The sequence below is a fragment of the Rhopilema esculentum genome, chromosome 8, assembly GCF_057945365.1.
Source record: "Rhopilema esculentum isolate cy_ngs chromosome 8, ASM5794536v1, whole genome shotgun sequence".
NCBI classification, from domain to species: Eukaryota; Metazoa; Cnidaria; class Scyphozoa; order Rhizostomeae; family Rhizostomatidae; genus Rhopilema; species Rhopilema esculentum.
The window spans coordinates 315,120-336,248 of record NC_142822.1 but is presented as its reverse complement, the minus strand read 5'-3'; the positions used below and the strand labels follow the sequence as shown (position 1 = coordinate 336,248).

Here is a 21,129-nt window from a genome sequence, read left to right as displayed (position 1 = left end):
TTGAGAATTTTACAATGTTCATTTCAAACTCCTGACTTTAAGTGTATATAAATTGCAATTGCAATGATATCAAAAATGCTCTTCCATGCAATTGTATCGTTGAAAAATCGTAATAACATACAGTATGCTAAGTGATAAGAAAATAAACCACAATTTTGGCACAGTTAAAAAGAATTCCATCAGCAAGAGCCTGCAAGCTTTTAATTGCTTTTTCCAAGTGAGTTTATTTACGACTGTACCAAATCGGCTTTGAGCTTTTAATTGGCTGTCGTGAGTTTAGAAATCATGTTTATAAATTTTCCAATAACAAGTGGGAGGAAATATTTCAAGATTTATTGTGAGCTTTCTTTCAAGCAAATCTTTTAGATAATTCACAGGTTGGTAAACATAGCACCACATAGTTGATATACAAAATTATTCGATTAAGAGTACTTACGAATGAAATATTCAATTTTAAACAGAAAATGTTTAGTTTGTTCAGGGGGTTAATACTGCCAACAGAGCACATTTTCAATTGCTAAATTATAGATTTTGTTCCAAATGTACTAAACTACTTGAAATTTGCCCGAGAGTATGCGAGAGTATGCCCGAGAGAAATTTGCCAGGTGAGAGAGAGCCCGCCAGCATGAAAAATAAGACATTTATTAAAGTTTTAAAACTGCTATATTTAAAACTTATTAAAGTTAACAAATCAATTTTGGCTTAGTGACAGACATTTTGGAGAAAGTTTACCTGAAACTTGGTAATGTCATTTATCTTCGTCTTTCTTTCTTATAAATGTTGCATAATAAACAATAAGAGCACCTTGAGAAGAAATTTTCCATTTGAAAAGCAAAATCTTTCATATATTAAGCGGAACCGTTTTTTCGGTAGCCTCATTCTTGTATGCAAAATCATACGAAACAATAAACATGTATGTAAGTCGACTTAATGAGCACCCATGGATGAAATGAATCCAAACGTTTTTCATTAAATATTAAGAAAAGTACTTGATTTACGGAGAAAAATTTTTCAGAGACAATCAATTAGCTTTCATTGGAATTGCTCATGTCATAATTTCAGGATTGCTCATTAAATTTGGCTGTTTAATTTTTAATCTTGTTTCTGTTCAGTAGCGTAGTCAGGGTGGTATGATTGAGGGGCAAAGACGAGTTGAGTAAGAAAAATTTGTGGGTTCACACCCTATTGAACGCCAGAAAATGCCCTTTTTAAAAGAGATTTTTGCCATTGGGGGGGGGGCGTTGGGGCTGACTTAGGATAAATGGGGGGCGCTGGGACTGACTTAAGATAAATACTTTTAGATCATCTTTGCTCCGACTTGGGTAGGATTCTTTGAATCCTGCGGTGCTCCTGTGTCATGATTTATGAAAACTAGTCACTATGACTTATAACAATAAAAAAGTAAGTGTCCAGAAAAGATATTTATGTATTGGGCCAAGAAGAAAACATAGCCAAAAATTAATTATTTTGAAATATTTGATCCTGATATTTCTTTTAATTTTAACAGTCGATTTTCTACTTGGAATTTAGTCCAAACTTATAATTTTTGCCAATAAAGACAAAAAATGTGAAATTATAACGTGAGCATACGAGCATAAGATCCAGTTATAGTTATTTGGTACATCCAAAAACACTCAACTAAACCCCTCAATTAAGCATTTTACTCGGAGTTAAATGTTTACTTAAACAGCATGGGCCTTACCTGTTTTCCTTCTTGAATTACATTGTCCAAAAATTAAAATGTAACAATTAATAGAAGACTGACGTTTTAAAATGTAGAATAATGGTGAGTAAAACTATTTTCCTATTTCTGTCGTTAATTGGAGTCAGTTTTACTCATTGAAGATTGTGTTGTAAGGCTGTCAGATTTGACTCTTATGCTAACCAATGTTTAAAACCCTTTGTTTAAATATAGCACTGTCTATGTTCTTGAAGAAAGTTATTTACACTTTTTTACACATCTGGCGACCCCCGTATTGAAAAAATGGAAAATTCATGCAAAAATGGGATAGCAAGGGATAGCAACAAGCCATGGCAAGGACGTAGCAAAGACATTATGTCGTTATACATTCCAAAACTACGTCACAGATTTCGCGCGAAATGTTGATGTAGCAGAAATCACGCAAGCATTCGAAGCAGAGACTGTTGAAGACGATTTTGTGTTTCAGCCTAGCAATACCAAAGATTGACTAAATTTTCAACAGCTGTGAAAAATGGATGCTGAACCGATAGCGCATCAAAGGACGAGAAGAAGTAGCATCTTTAGCGTAGAGCATCATGCTCGCGATGCAGGCCGAAGCTCCATATCATGTATGCTTGATCCGCGAAATAGCATGTTGCCTCCAAAGCCACAAAAAGTCCTCTTCGAAAACACATACAAAATGGAGCCAGACAAAAGGTTTGATCTAAAAAAAGCCAAAGATTTATTGGATAAGATCTTAGAAGAAAACTTTTCTGACGCAGAATATGACCCAACGAAATCCGGAATTTTGGCAAAGAGAGTCAGTACGATTATCAAAGATAGAATGAAAACCCTTGGATTTGAGAGATTTAAATATGTCTGCAATGTGATCATAGGACAAAATGGAAATCATGGAATCAAAGTTGCGAGTAGGTACTTGTGGGATGCCAGAAGAGACAATTGGATAAATGCTTCTTTCTCAAATAAAGAACTATTTGTTGTCGCCTCAGTTTTTGCTCTCTATTTTGAATAAATCAAATTTCATAATCAAGCCCTTATTAATACGTTATCACAGGGACAGATTTCGTGTGTGATTTCTTCTCCAAAAATAAATATGCTTTAACAACTTCAATCTTTCTGCATGCTTTTTTTGCCCGTTTTCTCAACATTTCTTCAGTCAGTTTGGACAAAGTGGTAGTGGATGAATGAATATTTCATCTGTTAAAAAGCAGAATTGGCAATTCTACACTGCCAAGACAAACAAATCAAATCAAAATGGCATAAAAAAAATTTGAAGCTCTGCAAACTTATCACTTTACACTGAAATATTCCCCTTAAAAGAGAAGATAATAATGCTAAACCAGTAGTCAAATTCTTTGAAATTAAATGAGATTTTCAAAATGTGTAGAATATTACCATTTTAACGTAAGAAATTATGTAGTTATAAGAAAAAATAACTAGTGGTAAAATCAAAATACTTACAGGATGAGAAGCGAGTGATAAAACTCAATTCAAATGATTTTAAAACTTTTTATAGAAAATGATAGCAAAACAGAGAGAGTTCAGGAAACAACAAATTAAGTCATTATTCCGGACACTTTTAGCCCCAAAATTCTCTAACTCAACTTGGGTAGTTTTTTTGGTACAGTTAGGACTATATGAATTTTGTAAAACGGCAACTAGCAACATGCGAGTTAATGTAGTGAGATATGTCAAAATAATGCAAAACATCCTTTTTAATAGAACCAAATCAATGCTAGTGGAATGAGGGAAGCAGTAGTTTTCATAAAAAGCGATGTATTCCCTTTATAAGGCCATTTCTACTCAAATTTACCTGAAGATCGGTTAGCTCTATGTCCTTCCTCGGCCTGAACAAAGATCTAACTTTGATATAAGCTAATATTTCTTGTTTCCAATGAAATGGAAGGGGGAGCTTTCACAGGTGTCGCCATTATTTTGTTCTGGTAGTGGAGTCATCAATAGCATAGCTCTTGATATGTTGTCCGCTGCATTATTTTTTACACGTTCATGTTAGTTCATGTCGTATAGCAGAGAATGGAATTCGTCTGGTCAGGGTACAACTTAAATAAAGCAAACGGATCTTAGAGGAAAGAATGGAACCTGTGTTTTGCATCCACAGGAAAATAGTCAATTCCCTCCTACGCAGAAGCATCGCGCCTAACTGATAGCTGTAGCAGCTTGAGAATAACCACCGCAATTTCTTAGCAATAAGGTGGCGCCAACCTGAAAATTAAACTGGTCAGTAAAAAGATTACAGTCAGATAATTTAAGAAGTAGACTTCGCCAGCACGTGGAATGCCAAGTTCGCATACCGTCACAATCTTTCAAAAGTGAAGTAAGAGAAAAGGGGGGGGGTGCCTGCGAATTCTAAGAACAGACGGACATACAAAAAACCCGAGGAGGGCTGTGATAGGAAGATCGATGAATTTCAAGAAAACCTTCAAATTTCTTTTAACAGAGAGCAAGAAAAAATAATGTCAGGCTTCTGATAATATCGTTGCCTTCAATTATAATTGTCTTTAACTAGAAGCGGTCCTAGTCATAAGGTGACAAGTATTAAAGCATTATTTGAGTGATTCTTGAAGGTACCAGAAGGAATTATTCGAATCATTTACAGACCTCCAAGAACCATAAAATGAATTTTGAAAATTAAAAGCAGATGTTTCACAGTTAGAGCACGATCTTTGATTGAAAGTAAGGTAATAACTCTTTCAAGGAAACAAGGGGAGTTGAAGAAACAGGACAGATAGTTGCAACGGTTAATTGTCATATTATGAAGAAGATCGATTGGGCCTCGCTATGATGCAAAAATTAAGGCCTCGTTATGATGCCGTGGCCACTGAATCAACCATTGATGGTTTTGCTGCCCAAATGCCACTAGTGTTGATCTGAGCAAGAAACAACCCTGATAGCAGTCATTTTTCACTTATTTTTGTTGATTGCTGCAGGAGGATCCAGAGAGTTCCGGCTGTTGCAGTTGCAACTGTTACATTCATGGGAAGTTATTTATGTCAGATTCTTGTAATTTTCCCAAATAAAGTTTGATAATCAAGTTCCATAATTCCGGAACTTGTAATTTTTTGCCCTCGGTAAAAGTTTCAGGAATGACAGTTAAATTTGCAATAGCGAATTCATTTGCGAGGGGCAGAGAACAGAGCACATGCATAATGTCTTTCACGAGGTGTTCAACAACTGTTCACTTTATTTCATTTCAGTCTATTTGCATCCATGTTGCTACAGCTATTGTTCAAGAAAGATAGCTTTTTTGAAGCATATTCAAATTCATATGACAAAATAGCCGCCCACAGCACAGAAAACATGCATTTGCCTTAATGTCTTTTACAAGATGTTCAACAACTGTTCACTGTTTTGATGCAAATTCAAATTCTTATGACGGAAGTTGACGGCCCACAGAAAAGAGCACATGCATTTGTCTTAATGTCTTTTGCAAGGTGTTCAACAACTGTTCACTGTTTTTCACTTCAGGCCAATGTCACCCTGCATCCATGATGCAGAAAACCCATCATATATCATATTGCTTTAATACTTGCTTATGCTGCTGTTCATAAAATATAACTCTGTTTTTTGTTTTCAATGTTATTAAACTTTTGCACCTTTTTTCTTTTGCAAATTTGCAACGGTCAAATTTATCTCTGAATTCACCCCCCTCCCTGAACTGCTAATTTTTCTTTTTGAATTTAATATGATATGTTGGAAAATCTTTGCTAAACTTGCATGATAGGTTGTCATTTAATTTATGAAATATTGTTGTTTAATTTAATCTATAAATTGCTTTACAGTCACGTGTTCAAACGACGTTCCTTCGCAATTCCTTCCCCCGTTCTTCATCATCCTTTGACTCTCTGAGGCTCTGGCACCCAGGGTAACGACGTTTATGCGCATGAAATTATTTGAGAGCACTTTTGAATCTATGATTCAATTTCTAAATAATCACAAATTGATCACAAATTAACCACAAAATAATCACTAAAATTTAAATTAATCACACATAAAATTGATTTAATCGCAAATTAATCACTAGTCATTATCAATCTCGTACACCATTTTCAAGAGAGATTTGCCCCTAGATTCGTCATACCACTCGTTTACACAAAGCAAAGTGGATCCGATCTAAACTGGAACCCCCTCGGAAGCAAAAGTGGATCGGGTCGACAAGATTCCGTAAAAATGCAGGGTCTTTATTGCCAAAAGTGGACCAGATCCAGTTTAAATGTTCTCCGTGTTAGCAGAAGCGGACTGGCCCACCGGGACACCGGGAAATTTCCCGGTGCGCCCTTTGCCCCAAGTTATTTTTTCAAAAACTTTCTTTCAGAAGGCAACTAAATTTCGGATAAAACTATAACTGATTGCAATCTTAAATTGACCTCCTGTCTAAAGTACGTTTTCATGAAAAGTTTAGAAAATTCATTGAAAACAAAGCATTTTTATCAGCAGTTTCTGCAAGATTTTTGAAAACCTTGAGAAAAACATATTTTGTTTTGAAAATGGCTTTGAAAATAGCAAAAAATTTTAAACATATTAAATCTTTTTCGTCTGAAACTTTTCAGAGCATATAACGTTAGAATAAAGGTCCAAAAGAACAAGATGGAGAATTCGATCCACAAATGGGTATTTATTCTCCATCTTGTTCTTTCCGACCCTTATTCTTACGTTTTTAACTCTAAAGAGATTCAGACGAAAAAGCTTTTAGTATGTTAAAAAGAGTTGCTAATGTGAATTATTTGAGTATCTGATATCGAATAACTGAGAGGGCTCGCACATTGGAAAAATTAATTAAGCACTACTCTGTGCTCTTTCAATTCAAACAAAATAGTTATAACTGGATAAAATTATCGATGTGTTGGCCATTGGGTATGGTAACGTTCACATATTACGTAATCAAAGATGGGTTAGGGAGGGGGGGATTTCACAAATGGTAACAGTCATTATGGTTATTTCTTAAAGCTTGTTGAAATAATTATTCAGGGGGATTTTTCAAATAATGCTGTTTTTTGATGACGTAATATGTGCATATTCCTTGTCTTGTCTCTCTTGAATAATAGTCCTTTTTCTTTGGGCCATAAACTATCCCTTATCAGTGAGAACTGCTCTAGGTATGATCAAGGACAATACTTTCTCAACGTCCTGTTGTTGGCAAGCTATTTTACTTTGCGATTCAACTAAAATCTCCTATGCATCATGCTTTTTGTACGTTACAACCAGGAGTTTTGTACCCTAAAAAAGCTATGACTAATTGAAGCCAAAAATCTTGACAACTTTTTAAAAACTCTATACATAATTTATTGAGGATTGATGCCCTCATGTAAAAGCCTTCTGTAAACTTAATGGAAAGTTAAACCGGCTGTTTTGATAAAACTGGTTTCAAATTTAAATATTAAAGTATTCTAATCTTTGTTCAAACTTTTGTCCCAGAATAGAGGCTGTGACTTTTCTCAAGAAATTCTTTATCCATTTTACCATGTCTACGCACAATTCCTTATACCGAAGGAGCCATCAATCTGCAAAATCATCAATTTGCGCAAAACGGATGGCAGCAGGATCTCTTAAAATCCATTTGTCCAAGATATGTTATCAGATATCTTTCGGACAAGTCTACGGTTTTAAGCACATGTTCAATACCTGATCATAAATCACATCTTTTGTAAATGATTTGTAACTGTAGCGTGGAGGCAGGAGCAACACAGTCATTAGGCTAGCAGGTGTTGAGGCACCTCTTTACTTTTTTTCAAAGGTATGCTGCAAAACTTTCGAAAATTTATGAGAATGAAGTCATGTATTTCGTCAAATTTTTAAAGATTTCGAGATCGAGTTCAATCGAAAAGAATCTCACCTCCTAGGCCAGAGAAGTTGTTTTCTTTGTAAAATCTTGGCGGAAAGTGTCTTGCTAGCTGAAAAATGGCTTTGGGCTTTGGTCCAACTTTCAAAACCTATCATTTGATAACATTATTTCATACATGAAATTGAGGACAATACGTCACTTGATACCTAAAAATTTGACCAGCCGTGAAGACGCTTCAAATACAGTCAATTTGACAGAGAGTCTTCTTCATGCCAATGCCAATTGTGAATAAAAAACTTTCATTTTCGACATGGGGCATGTTCTGACATTCTAAATAGGGTGATTTAAAAAAATTTCCGAGGGCCAGCCCCTGACACCCCCCCCCCCCCCCTTCGTTTCCTATGACAGTGTTTGCAACAAACTGATTCTCAGTTAAAGCAAAGTTTTTCCGAGCCCGTTTTACAAGACCCAAAGTTATGCAACTTTAGCACCTATTGGCGCCCTTTTGACTACGTTTCCCGGTGGGTCAAACGGTTGCAAATCCGCCACTGCGTGTTAGACACCATTGGAAGTATTAGATACATCAAAAATATCGAAAAATTAGAGACAGGCCGCTGGAAGGTTTAATGAAACCTGAATTCCTGTTAGCGAGTTTTTCGGGCAATTAATTTTTTGATCCCTAAGCAAGGAGCCGAAGAAATTCGCAATTGAATAAAAAGGCTGACTGAATACCATCAGTGCTTTGATGTGTGAACTACAAAAACATTTGCAATCATGTATCTGTATGGTAATGTCTTCATTTGACGGCAGTGATTTCAGAACAATCTAACAACTGATTCAATCGAATAAGCAGATGGCTAAGAACGATGGTGATGATGAGGAAAGCTGTGTTGCGATCGCATCCCGGGCCCCATTTGCATCAGAGCCACGTTATAAGTAGTGAGCATGTGATCTCTGACGCTGATGTGAAAGTTTGAGATCTTAACGAGGATGTTCAGCGTGGCAAAGCCAGCCAGCGTATCAGAACTGGTACCGACTCCAGAGGTCATATGCTCACTGCTAATTAAGTGCTTGGAGGAGCAAGTAGAGCCCAGTTGCAATGGCATCGCAGCTTCCAGTGGTGGTGCCAGCCACTAGGCTATGGGAAGGGGGGGGGGTTGCAATTACGAAATTTCAAGTAACGCCCTTTTACTGTCAAAAAACTCTTTTTACATATAACGGCAGGGAACGCCTACTGTAACAATAGGGAGTGCCCACCTCTAACCTTTGGTTAAAGGCAATTTCAAAATCACTGATTTATATCTCAGAGACTACTTTGCAAAAGCATGACCCCTCCTCCCACATGTTCTTCACACATTTGGATGAGATACGAAATTGACAAAGCCAAAAACTAGGGGCACGTCCCTCCAGCACCCTGAATCCTTTGTCCATTTTCATCTGTTCTATATTCATTTATTAGTTATCTATTCTCTGACAAAGTCAACATTTAGATATAGAGCTACGATTTCTTCTCCATGAAAGCAAACGTTTTTAGAGCGCTGAATAAAATATGATAGGGTGCTTACGTATCAATTATATGGCTATTAACAGAGAAACGTTTAAGATTCTCTGTTAATAGCCAAAGCCATAATTGGGAGATTCAGGAAAGATACTTTTGGAAGTTTGATACCCTTAATATACACTCAAATCAAATTATAGTTGATATGGCAAACACAGCTGCCTAGCTTTTATCATCTATACGATACAATATTGGTTTAGCGGGCTCGGGGTTAAGGGTATATACGTGCAGCTAAGTACGATTTATCGTGTTTGCTGTATGTACTCGGATATTAAACTGAGAATTCTCTCTATGTTTTTATCACATGAGACAACAATAATCAAAACTGCCTGCTAGTCTCGAGCTGTTACTCATGAGCTTTTACTCTGTCATTCGCTAATGATTTCACCTTTAAGGTTATTGCGATCAACATAGCAAGCCGACGAGATATAAACGAAGCGCTTTAATCCAAGTTGTGTCCAGCATCATACGATCAGGAATTGTCAGCTATACTCAAATGATAGCAAGTGTCAATGCTGCTGAACAGACTGTCTCAAAATATTGATCCTTTAATGTCTCTGTCTTTGCGAATTTAATTGTGGAGCCAGCCTTAATTTGAAATCCAAAATACTTCAACCTTATGAACTAGTAGAACAGATGCTTTCTTGTCTCTAGGCACTGATTTGCACCAGTGTTTTGTTGAATGGCTTGCTTAGATTTCTACACCATAATACGAGGTGCTTCAGTGTCTCTAAAGTAATTGATGACGTCAAAATCTGATTGTATTCTAAGGACAAAGCAGAATGACTTAACAAAAAATGAATCTAAACTGCCTCTCTGTTGCATTTCAGGAAACTAACAGTGTAGATTTGATAATCTTTTCATCGGGCCTTGACATGCTCCCCAAACCAAGAAAGGTTTGTCAGAATGCTTTGCACATAATCTTTAAGATATATGGTATGTTGTTCGCTATTGTGAATTTATTGCTAGAACTGTATTTTTTAGGTTTCTTCCTCTTCTTTGCTTTGATGTGTTTCTGAGGAAAGTATCAAAGTGGCAAGAAATGTTGATGCAAACAACGAAGACAGTTGGAGTTCTGAAGGCAATTGAATTGTGGCAGAAGGCACTCACACCAGGCACTTGCGTTTTGTGAGTATTGTGTTCTTTGCGAATTTCATAGGTTATAAGTAATGACAGGCATGAACATGGGCTCCAACAAAGATTGGAAAGTGGAGGGGTCAAGAGAGAATATAACAATCATAACAAAAGGTTTTAAAAAAGCTCAATTCTTTTGCAAAAAAGTGAGGGGGCCATGTTCCCCCCATGCCCCCCCCCCCTCTTCGTCGGAGGCCTTGATGAACATAAATAGAAAACCTGGTGATATATGTAGATCCTTCCACGCAATACATTGGATAAGACATGACGTTCCACAATAACCTTTAAAAATATAAGTTGCGTGTGGTGCTTCATCCAACTAACGATTTTATAATGTGCGAAAAAAATAAATAACCAAAAAGAAAAATAATCAGCTTTTATTGTTGAAAACAAGACATAACGAGCATGTACTTGTTATCGAGTCTCGCACATTAAACCATGACAACAAAGATGAACTGTTATAAGCTTTCTGTATTTTGTTCACTCTATCGGAAGTATATCTTTAGCAAGCAATTTAGAAATTTAAAAAAAGAAGTGACAAACGAAACAAATACCAATCATTTTATTACTATTTTGATAACGTGATAACGAGTACATGTTCGAACTGTTGTGCTTTCAAAATCAAGAATAAATTTATTTCATTTTGGTATTTAAATTGTTGACACATTTTATTGTCACAATCAGGGGCGTAACTTGGCCAATAGGTTGGGGGGGGGTGAAAAGGGTTTCTGCCCTGCGAAAATGAGTGGTGCCCTGCAGACCTCGTAGCAAAGGTTTGTCTATAGGTTACTAGTGAAAGCTTTACCAGTGTAAATTTGTCTTTACCAAGAACAAACTTCTAAGCAATAAAAACAAACTTGAAACTTCATTGCCTATGAAATATCTAGTTTTTTACGTGAGCGTGAATTAAATGTGAAAATTGATTTTCCTTTGTAATAAAGGTTGTATTTCATGGCATATCAAGTTTAGTGAGGTAGGAGGACCCATCGTGGTTGGGTCCGACGCGAAGAAAATTTTTCAAATTATACCTTGTAAAAGGGCTAAAAATCCCCCAGATTAAAATTTAGCAAAATACTATACTGCTGAAAAACTGATTATTGTTAATTGGAAAAATAGGGAGGGGGGATGCCATGCTAAAACTCCAGTGATGGACGTTGGGGAAGGAAAGAAACGGTAACCTTTAGTTTCAGATTGCACATAGTTGTGAATGACAGAGCAATGTTGTTTTGATTGAGAGAATTTTTTTTCCTGAACAGAAATGTGCAGTTTCTTGTCTCAAGAAGGCCATGTTTACACATCCAAAATTAAAACATTGCAATGATACAGAAAATGATTTACTGAATTAATGCAAATAAAAGAAAAATAATAAAAAATATACGTGAATAAGTTAGCAATTAGATCAAACAAAATCGGCATCTTAAACGTTTATTCTTTTTTTATTTCATACACTGTTAAAAAGTTATAGAAAAAATGATAAAAAAATTCTTATCTTGACGAAAGTGGGGGCCTTCAGCCCTCTACTCCCCCCAGTGGCGCCGTACCTGTCATGAAAATAATTTACAACTTAAATTAATTTGTGTGGACTCAACCTTGCCCTCATAAACTTATGCATCAATCATTGCATCCATTGGCTACGATTTTCGGTAAGGAATGCTTTCGCTCTGCTAATCACGGAGCTCTTCCTGACATACCTGTTCTATTCTCTAAAATGCAATGTCAGGAAGGGAGGTTTATAACAAATGTAACATTTCCATTTCAAAGTTCGTAAACGGCCCTTTACGAACTTCAGAGGTGGCGTTTCTGCGTGGTAATAAATCTCTTCTTGGCGCCCTGAGAAATCTTCGATTGCCCTGCGAAATCGGCTATTTTTAAGATTGGGGGGTGTCACACCCCCCACACCCCCGGTATTTTCGCCCCTGGTCACAATGCTCAGTTCAGTTCATATAATTTTAAATTCCCTTGCATACAAATTTTTCAAAACATTAAAATAAACTATAGCCTACAAGTTACAATACAAGTTTAAAGACTAAACATAACTACAGAAAAATTAGAAAATTTGCATGAAGAGGAATTTTTAAAAAGGAGGTCTCTCAGTAGCAAAGCTAATCGAGGAGAGGCCACCCCTTAGCAAATGGTATTTTCCTGGCATCTCTGTGAGCGTATTTCGATGATCAGTTGTTACTCTACTGGCAAGGCTAATTTGCTAAACCGTTGCTAGAATTTCATTTAAAAGAAATACCAAAGTAACATCATATAAGAAACAGTTAATTTATTCAGTTGAAGTATTTCAAGGGCTTTCCGGGTTGTTTTAGAAAGATAGTGACACTTTTCTATCTTAAGGTTGTGACCATCAAAATATTTCTCGGATTAGGCCTTTTGGTATGCAATGCATCAACATTTCTTGCCGCTTTGATACTTTCCTCAGAAACACATCAAAGCAAAGAAGAGGAAGAAACCTAAAAAATACAGTTCTAGCAATAAATTCACAATAGCGAACAACATACCATATATCTTAAAGATTATGTGCAAAGCATTCTGACAAACCTTTCTTGGTTTGGGGAGCACGTCAAGGCCCGATGAAAAGATTATCAAATCTACACTGTTAGTTTCCTGAAATGCAACAGAGAGGCAGTTTAGATTCATTTTTTGTTAAGTCATTCTGCTTTGTCCTTAAAATACAATCAGATTTTTACGTCATCAATTACTTCAGAGACACTGAAGCACCTCGTATTATGGTGTAGAAATCTATGAAACATGAATTAATATCCCTACATTCTGTGAATAGAAGATCTCAGAAAACCAGGAGAAGATCTCCCAGCATAATATTACTTATTTTGTGTAATTTCGTCGCTGTTACAGACCAGGCCGAGCTAAGCAACTGTTAATGAAGATACAAATAGCTGTGTTCATTGCCCTTTGGATCCTCTTGCAAAACCATGCAAAGGACAACCGCAACAATATAAATCCTTATGTTTTTTCTCTCAACACTGCAGTGAGGACTAAAGGTGTCCTGTTTCAGTAAAGGCAAGAGACAGCTAGCTGCAAAGTACAAGTTCTGGTGGAATAGCGGTGCAGATTATTTCGTATTTTATAGATCAGGCAGGTTACTTCACTTTAGAATTTTTCTATAAATGATCTAAACACTTACCAATTTCTACGAAAGTATCACGAATCTGTTGCAGAAAGAGACAAGAGAGCACCCTAATATTGGACAAAGGTCGCACAATCAGGCGTACTGTTGTATTTCAACTTTCTGTAAATCATATTCATATTCTATATACTCCATGTCATCCATTTTGCTTTGGCTGTAAATTGACATTTCCCAGTTCTAAGTGTTGAGGGGGGGGGGGGTGTTTAAGGATGTGGCGTATCAAATTTATGAACAGGTTTTGATCGAAAAAATCTTTTTAACGTAATTTTTAGCAAAAAAATTCATTTCAAAGATCTTAGCTTAAACAGATAAACCAAAAAAAATTCCAAATACGTTTCAAAATGTTGGGTTAGCACACCCTCTTCTCGCAGACCTGTCTCTGTCAAATTAGCATAGTTAAGCAACAAAAGCTTGGCAAGTCTTTTATCTGTAATTTCAGATGGTACAAATTCTAATAAAGGCAAATTGATCAATTGCTATAAATTTCATTACTACCTTTAAGGTAAATGAAAAGGAATGGTAGAAATCTCTATTCAAATCAATGCTAGAAGCTCCAAACAATTGTATTTTATTGCATTGTATTGTTTGCTACCTATCTTCCGAAAATAGTTTTAGGACATGCATGATAGCTTTGCTTATCGACCAGTTTCCTGGTCCTTGCTCTCGATGTGACCACACCTCGTGATTCCTACGCCTGTGGAGGTTGTGAAAACCAATCACGTGGAAGTTGTTTTAAGAATTCAATTCTCAAAGAAAATTTCAAACCTCTTTTGGTAATGATGCAGCCATAGGTGTACGGAATAAAATAATCGATATACTTGGTCCCTGTCGTGAAAGAAATCCGTTTATTTTAATGAAAATGTGTGGAGTTTTAAAAATGCTTGTTAGTTAACATTATTTTATTCACGTTGCGTTGAAATCATTTCTTGACTAACATTAGCAGCTCACATGTGTTAAAGTTTTTTCCTTAAATTTGGACGTGATTATTATTTTTCGGGCAAAAAATTGCAGCCTCTTTTGTGTGCTCGGAACTAAAAGCTTCCACTTTTTGAGAAAGCCGTCGCTAATTTTAATCCCGTCGTAAAAGTTTAAACTAAAATCTTGGAAATATACTACCAAGAAACATTTTAGCAAAACTGAGCATCATCGACACATTGCTCGATTTCATCGTATTAGAGAAATTTATTTTAATAATCGCAAGGGCTTGGAGCGTTTTTATAACCTTACCAATGTGGTTATCCAGTGTGAGCTCACTGTAAACTTGAATCCAAACGTAACAGATATCAGTAACGCTTTAATATTTTAATTGCCAATTTTAAGTAAAAGCCGGGCATAAGCAGGGCATGAGCAGAGTAGGATGAAATCTTCAGCTTGAATCCCTGTGATCCCTGTCACGATGCTAGATGCAGCTAGGCTTGCCAAAATTTGAGAGATCTCACTGAAAAGCAAGGAGATTATCATGGTGGTAAGAAAAGTGCAATTATAGATCACCGGCATATAAACCGATTGAGCTTTTTTCCAGTAAAATGGGGTTTTGAACCACGCAGTAGGAAGATGATTGAAAGATATGGATCGAGGAAAGAGCCTTGGGGAGTTTCACATTGATATCACTTATATAAGGCAAAGTACTATCTACATTGAAAACTATTTTTGACTTTTAAGGTAGGGTTGATTGAGAATTGACGGTTTATTTATATTTGATAAGAATACCATTTGCATATCCCTTGTAAAACCAATTGGGAAAATGGCAGCCTCTGGATGATGAACCAATAACTATGTATTTCATTGGTATAAATATTACGATTCCAAGCAGAGCTGTATGCTTTAACAATACGGAACGATTGCGAGGTCTTAACGGAAGATTTTTGGCCCTTTACCTCTATTCTTCTTCCTACACGTGTGAATACAGTGACTCCTAACTCTATAAGAACGAATTTTTTGACTCTATTAGTCAATGTTTAAAGTTCCCTTTCGGGCAGAAAGCGTAGGTTTTCTGTGGTTTTTATTTGACCTTGATATCGATATGATGTTGACATTGAAAAATTTCCTGTGTTTCCTGACATCGAACAGTTTACCTCCTTCAGGTCAACGACTTACATAGTGGTACTGCCTAGTTTTTTGGGGAGCAGCAAAAAGTAGTACAGCGTCGACAAAGCACGTGCCTTTCCTTCTCTGATTCATGAATCCTTTGATACCCTCATTCACTGATTTTCTCATTCAGCTTTTGGATGGATTGCGTAATCTCAACACTGTGTAGTGAATGATAGTACACTGTCCTTATTCATACTAAATGTTTCTAGAATCTATGTTTTTATGCTTTTGTTTCTTTATAGAAAAATTGGCTTATTGTTATCTAGCTGGTAATCCATTGCTTGCTCTGCAACTCCATTATTTAATCTTTGTAGGTGAATGAACATTGAAATAACCAGCCTTAATCGCAGAATATCTCACATTTGTTCGGAGTATTTCACCTGAGCCCTCTAAGTTTATTTTTGGTTTTAGAGCTTTTGACATTTACTGCCGTCTTTGCAGATGATGGATTTGCTACGACCCCATACATGCATGATTCTCATCTAATTTACATACAAATATCATATTCATAGAATAAAAGTTTGCAACTAGTCATATGAGGGAGCGTGGGCATAATGTCGACAAGGAAAATGAGTGAATCAATGCGAAGGGCAATTGTCCTAAACAAAAATGAATCAGACGAACTCCGCAAAAAAGTGAGATACCTAACAAAGTCGAGGGACGAGGCGTTGATGGAGCTCAGGGCTGAGCGACTGCGACTGGCAATAAAACGAATTAACGACGAGAGAGATGAAGCAGAGAGAAATATCGATGCCAGTCAAATGAAAAGACAGCTTGTTTTACCAGAAGAAAGGAAAAAACAGAAAAATCCAGCCTCGTTGTCTTTACCACGACTTTGCCTGCCACCTGGAAAAAGTAATTTGTTATCATTATCGGAACCATCTTCTCCAACGACAAAACAGCCCAGCAGTTTTTGTGAAAAAACTGGCTCGAAAACGACCAGAAATGGTAAATCAGCATTAATAAGGATGAAATCTCGCAGTCTGGATGAATCATCGGGATGCAGGGTGAATGAAAACGCTGACGAGGCGTGCCAAGCAGAATGCAGCGTGGAAAGGAACGGCCACTTACAAAAAGGGAGTAGCTATTCGAGGCAGCGAAAGGGTTCTGTTTTTGACTTTATTGATACAAGTACAGTTGAAAGACTCTCAAAAAGACCTGGCGGTAATCTTTGTAGAAGATACAGTGCTAGTACAGGTGCTTTACAAGTTATTGCTAAAAACAGGAAAGAAACTTTACCATCTCTTGAAAAAAATGCGTTTGACAAGAATTATTCTCGAAGAATTAGAAGAAGCAAACTGCTACGAAGTGTCAGCGTAGATTCAGATTGAGATTATTCTTATTCTTATCACTATTTATAGCATATACACTTACTAGTTGGGTGATGCACCGAATTATCAATTTTTTTAAAAAATAATTTTTATGTACTAACTTAGTTGGTTTGATCATGCATGTTTTAATGCTTTGAACGATTTAAGCAAAGGCAGAACGAAATTACGGTTTGTAGCTTAGTATAAAATTATCTAATAAGGTTATAGAAACAAACATTTTGCACTTAACTTTGTGAAATCAATTCTAATACGCTACATGATTGATTTGGAGTTCTATTATTTTAAAAACTTTCCGTAATTTCATTTCGATTAGGACGTAGCTATAGAGAGTGTTGGGGTGGACTTTAAAAAAGCCTTTATAGCCGCCTGTAGGTGTTTTATCAGTAAACTTTCAGACTTATTGGCAAATAAAGAGAGGTACATCTAGGGACCTAGACACCCCCTCCTTGAGCAGCCCTGATTTCGACAGCCCTAATTTCGTCTCGGGGGCGATTAAGGGGAAAGGGACGCAAGGACATTAAAAAATGGTTCAAAGCTTCTAACTATTTATCCGTGACAAATATTTTCAGTTCGATCGGCTGCAGGCATCTTAAAGCTGGGATTGCTTCTGGCACATGAAAATGTTTTACCTTTTTTGCGCAAAGTCATCATCAAAACAAGAACACTATAATCTAAAAGTCATTTAATCACCTTGGATATCACTGATAGGCCAATGTCACTCCAACTTGCTGGAAAAAAGACTTAAACCCCCCTTGCCCCTCCTATTAAATGATAAGAGAGATACTCCCCCGCGCCACCATTTTTGGCGTCCCTGATTTCTATCAACAAAATGTGCACATTTTTTTTGCTGCTTACGAGCAATTGTGCTTAAAAACTAGCACAAGTCTTTTGATTCTTTCAGCTATTTTTCATAATCATGAATATTGCAATGTTTTGACAGGAGCTTCTTAAGTTACGGAGAGCCCTTACTTAATCCTTAATAGACATGAGGGTACCTTTTGATGTAAAGACCTAGCAAAGAGGAGTATAATTCTGATAAAAAAAGCTAATTCTATACGCCCAGAACTTAAAAACCGGGAAAATAAAAGAGTGTCAATGATAACTGAAATTTTGTCATTGAACACGAAACTTGATCATATGATGACATTTAGAGCATAAGCAACGAGAGACAGGGGAGACTTAGTTAGATATAACTTCTGCTTTCGAATAATAGTCTTGAATAAAGAGAAACAGCAATAACATGTATTTAATCCACGATAATGCGTAAAAATCTATCAGCAAATCTATCTTCAAATAATTTCAATGTAAATTCATTTTGGTAAGACTATATAATGCAAGTAATCCTGTGATATTTGCAATCGTTTTACGTGATAACACCTAGATTAGATCAGAGAAACGTCAATAATTTTCTATTTGCACTTTAATATGCTGTTGCTGCATTTCTAATCTGTAAGATACAATGGAAAAAGGTCACTGCTAATCTAGGTTTGATTTAGACAATAATAGTCCAAGAAGAGACTCTTTCAAGTACTTCAACAATAGTCCAAAACTTCACTTCCATCAAGAAGTTCATCTAAACAAAAATTAAGTGAGTTTGCTTCCAGAGGTTCGTCAAAAACGCCCGAGGTTTAGATTGACGAATTGGTTGGAACAATGTCAACAAGGATAGATCATCTTTTCTATTACCCTTCCTCTTCGATTCTCCTTCGCAATTCCTTTTCTCCGTTCTTCATCCTTTGACTCTCGAAGGCCTGGCACCAAAGGTACTTTTCTATTGGCTAACACGTGTACCAATCAACATCCCGGTAATTTCGGTCTTCCCCTAGCATTATATTACTTTGCGCTATAGTTGAGTTTTCTCTTGCATTTTGCTTTAGTCTTTCCGATTGTTTCTTTAGCACTGTTTGCTGACTTCATAAATGCCCTGCCATTATATAATGTTAAAAAGATCAGAGTTAGAACTTCTTTCTTATATGCTAAGCAGCTTTATCTGGAAAATATTCTTTTGAATATTCTGTAAAAAAGTTCCAGTTTGGGAGAATATACCAAATATGCTGATCAACTGTCTTTTTCATTCATACTTTCAGTTTTTTTTAAATCAGGCTTAGTTGAATCAAGTCATTCTAAATTTTAGAAGTGGCGAATGAATTACAATAAATGTAAAATGGTCATAGGAGCAATTCTTGAACATAGACGCATTCTTCAGCTAACAATATGCTTTATACGCTTTCCATTAATTGTCTTGCCCCACTCACCTTAGCAAGCCACCAATCTTATTTTACGTTCCAAATAGTAAATATGTAGGTAGACTATTCTAATTGTATTTTTTAGCATTTTGTAATGCAATGGTTAGTCTCAATAAAAATCACCCTGTGGTAACGTCTTTGTAATATTGCAAAGTTATTTTTGTAATTAGCGTTACTAAGAGATTTGCATTGTAGCTTTTTATGGATGTAAAAAAACACGGTCAGAGTAATTAGGCGAAAGAGAGTTTATTCGACAGACCAAAGTTGACCATGATGTTAACACAAATTTTGAGTTTTGATGGGCAGACTACAGTAAATATATTCAATAGAAAAATGAATTGCTTGATCAACTTGGCTTCTTCGTTCAACTTCATACTCCATAAACTAATATAAAGGATATTTTCTTGTAATCTTTATTTTTAGAGGTTATTAAGTTTGTGCTGTTTAAACGTGTCTGTTTTACATGGGGCACCAACCTAGACTTATTCAGGTAATAGCTTTTGGAGAAAAAAGCTTTTGCACGTAAGGTGTGTAAATGCATTCGTAACTATCTGGGTACGAATGCGTTTAGATAGAGTCATTTGCATATTGTGGTAGCAGCAAGGTATATTTAATGAACGAAGTAAACACATAAAAGTTTCCTGATTTTTTGAATGTGGAAAATCCATCTAAAAACCTCAAAAGAAAGCTTTGCTGATCACATACTTTAGCAAACATGTTGCAGCTCGGGACAAAAAATTTGCTCTACTATCACTCAAATTGTGATTTACAGCTATTATTAGTATTTTATTCAAAGTCTCCTGCTTTAAATTAAAAACAAAAACTTATCATGGCCATCTTAGAAAAGCAAAATAAAAGTGACAATGAGATTTGCAATGATACAGACCTTTTAATTATATAACATCTTTTTTCACAATTACAAAGTATCAGCTTTTGCTCTGATGAAGCCCCGTATGCCGGGGCGAAATATTAGCCTTTACTGATTTACGTGTTTTTATTGTTGTTTATTCTCGGCGTATCGCGGTGTTTCATATTTGCTACATTTCAATGCGATGCCTGGTGATGACGTCATTGAAGAATCATACCTCTATCTTATGCCTCTATCTAATAAAGGTCTGGAATTTGCCATTGAGGTATCTAAAACTAAGTGAAATTGTAGGTTCCATGCATGTTCTGGAAACCTTACCTGGCGATCTCATGTTCTTGCGCTGTGATTGACCTTATTGATTATTTGCAGCTCTCTATAAATTCATGAAAAAAACCCATGGAAAGTTATTGTGATTAGTCAAATTCCCAAATTTCTCTCGCTTAAGAAAAAGTTTCGAAAAACAATCTGCAAAACAAACAGGCAATTTTTGCACTAATTCACAGGTGCGTTAACATATACTCAAGGCGTTTAACAGCCGGAAGAGTAGTATTTATCAGACATTTTCATACTACTAGTCATATATAAATATATGTTAGATATTAAAAGAAGCAACAAATACTATAAACAGCATTTGGAATAATGGCAATACGACCGAAGTTAGTCTCGCAGATGTGTCATCTCGTAAGCATTTTCGTTAGAAAGAGAATAAGTTCGAATTACACAGTGTTGAATATATTTCCGACATTGTTGCGTCCTTTCTCTTGATGTGATTAATACACATACAGACATACTTGTATCGGGGCAGGAAAATGGCCAACACAATACAGTAAAGTTGAACTATTTCCATAGTATGCTTTCTCTGTAATTGAAAATCTTCTACATTTTTGGAAATTTGGAAACCATAAAAAAATTATCAATCGAATAGAAATAAATCGAAAAAAAAGTTATTGAAAAATGATATAAAAACACACAAAAGTTTCACAGGAATTTCTCTGCAATAATGAAAGCCATTCCAAACACATTAACGCAGTTTGTCTTTAACTAATGAAGATAAATTTGGACCTCATTCCACTTGAATCCTTTTATTTTCAAAGGACAAGGGTTGTGAAAAGAGCTAGAACATGAATTATAGCATTTTTGTTAATTGTGTTGGAGCTTTAGATCTTTGGTAGCGAAAATACCGAGAAGTGGCAGTTTTATGTCAGGGAAATGTTGGATCGTTTGACCACCAAAGTTGGGTCATCCAGC

General features: G+C 36.0%; 1 protein-coding gene across 2 annotated transcripts; it reads left to right on the top strand.

Moving 5' to 3' along the window:
• Positions 1-943: 943 nt before the first annotated feature.
• Positions 944-20,174, top strand: LOC148959767 (uncharacterized). 2 transcript variants are annotated; one of them, XR_016143916.1, is made up of 2 exons: positions 944-10,188; positions 15,949-20,174. XR_016143916.1 is itself a non-coding variant. In XM_089109611.1 (2 exons), the coding sequence occupies exon 2, from the start codon at positions 15,991-15,993 to the stop codon at positions 16,765-16,767; it is 777 nt and encodes a 258-aa protein (XP_088965737.1). In that variant the 5' UTR covers positions 10,029-10,188; positions 15,949-15,990; the 3' UTR covers positions 16,768-20,153. The 2 variants fall into 2 exon arrangements, 1 of the variants encoding a protein (XP_088965737.1); XM_089109611.1 differs by having other exon boundaries at positions 10,029-10,188; positions 15,949-20,153.
• The last annotated feature ends 955 nt before the right edge of the window (positions 20,175-21,129 follow it).

Coding starts and splice junctions, on each gene's coding strand:
- LOC148959767 (XM_089109611.1), top strand. CDS start 15,991: ATGTCGACAAGGAAAATGAGTGAATCAATGCGAAGGGCAATTGTCCTA.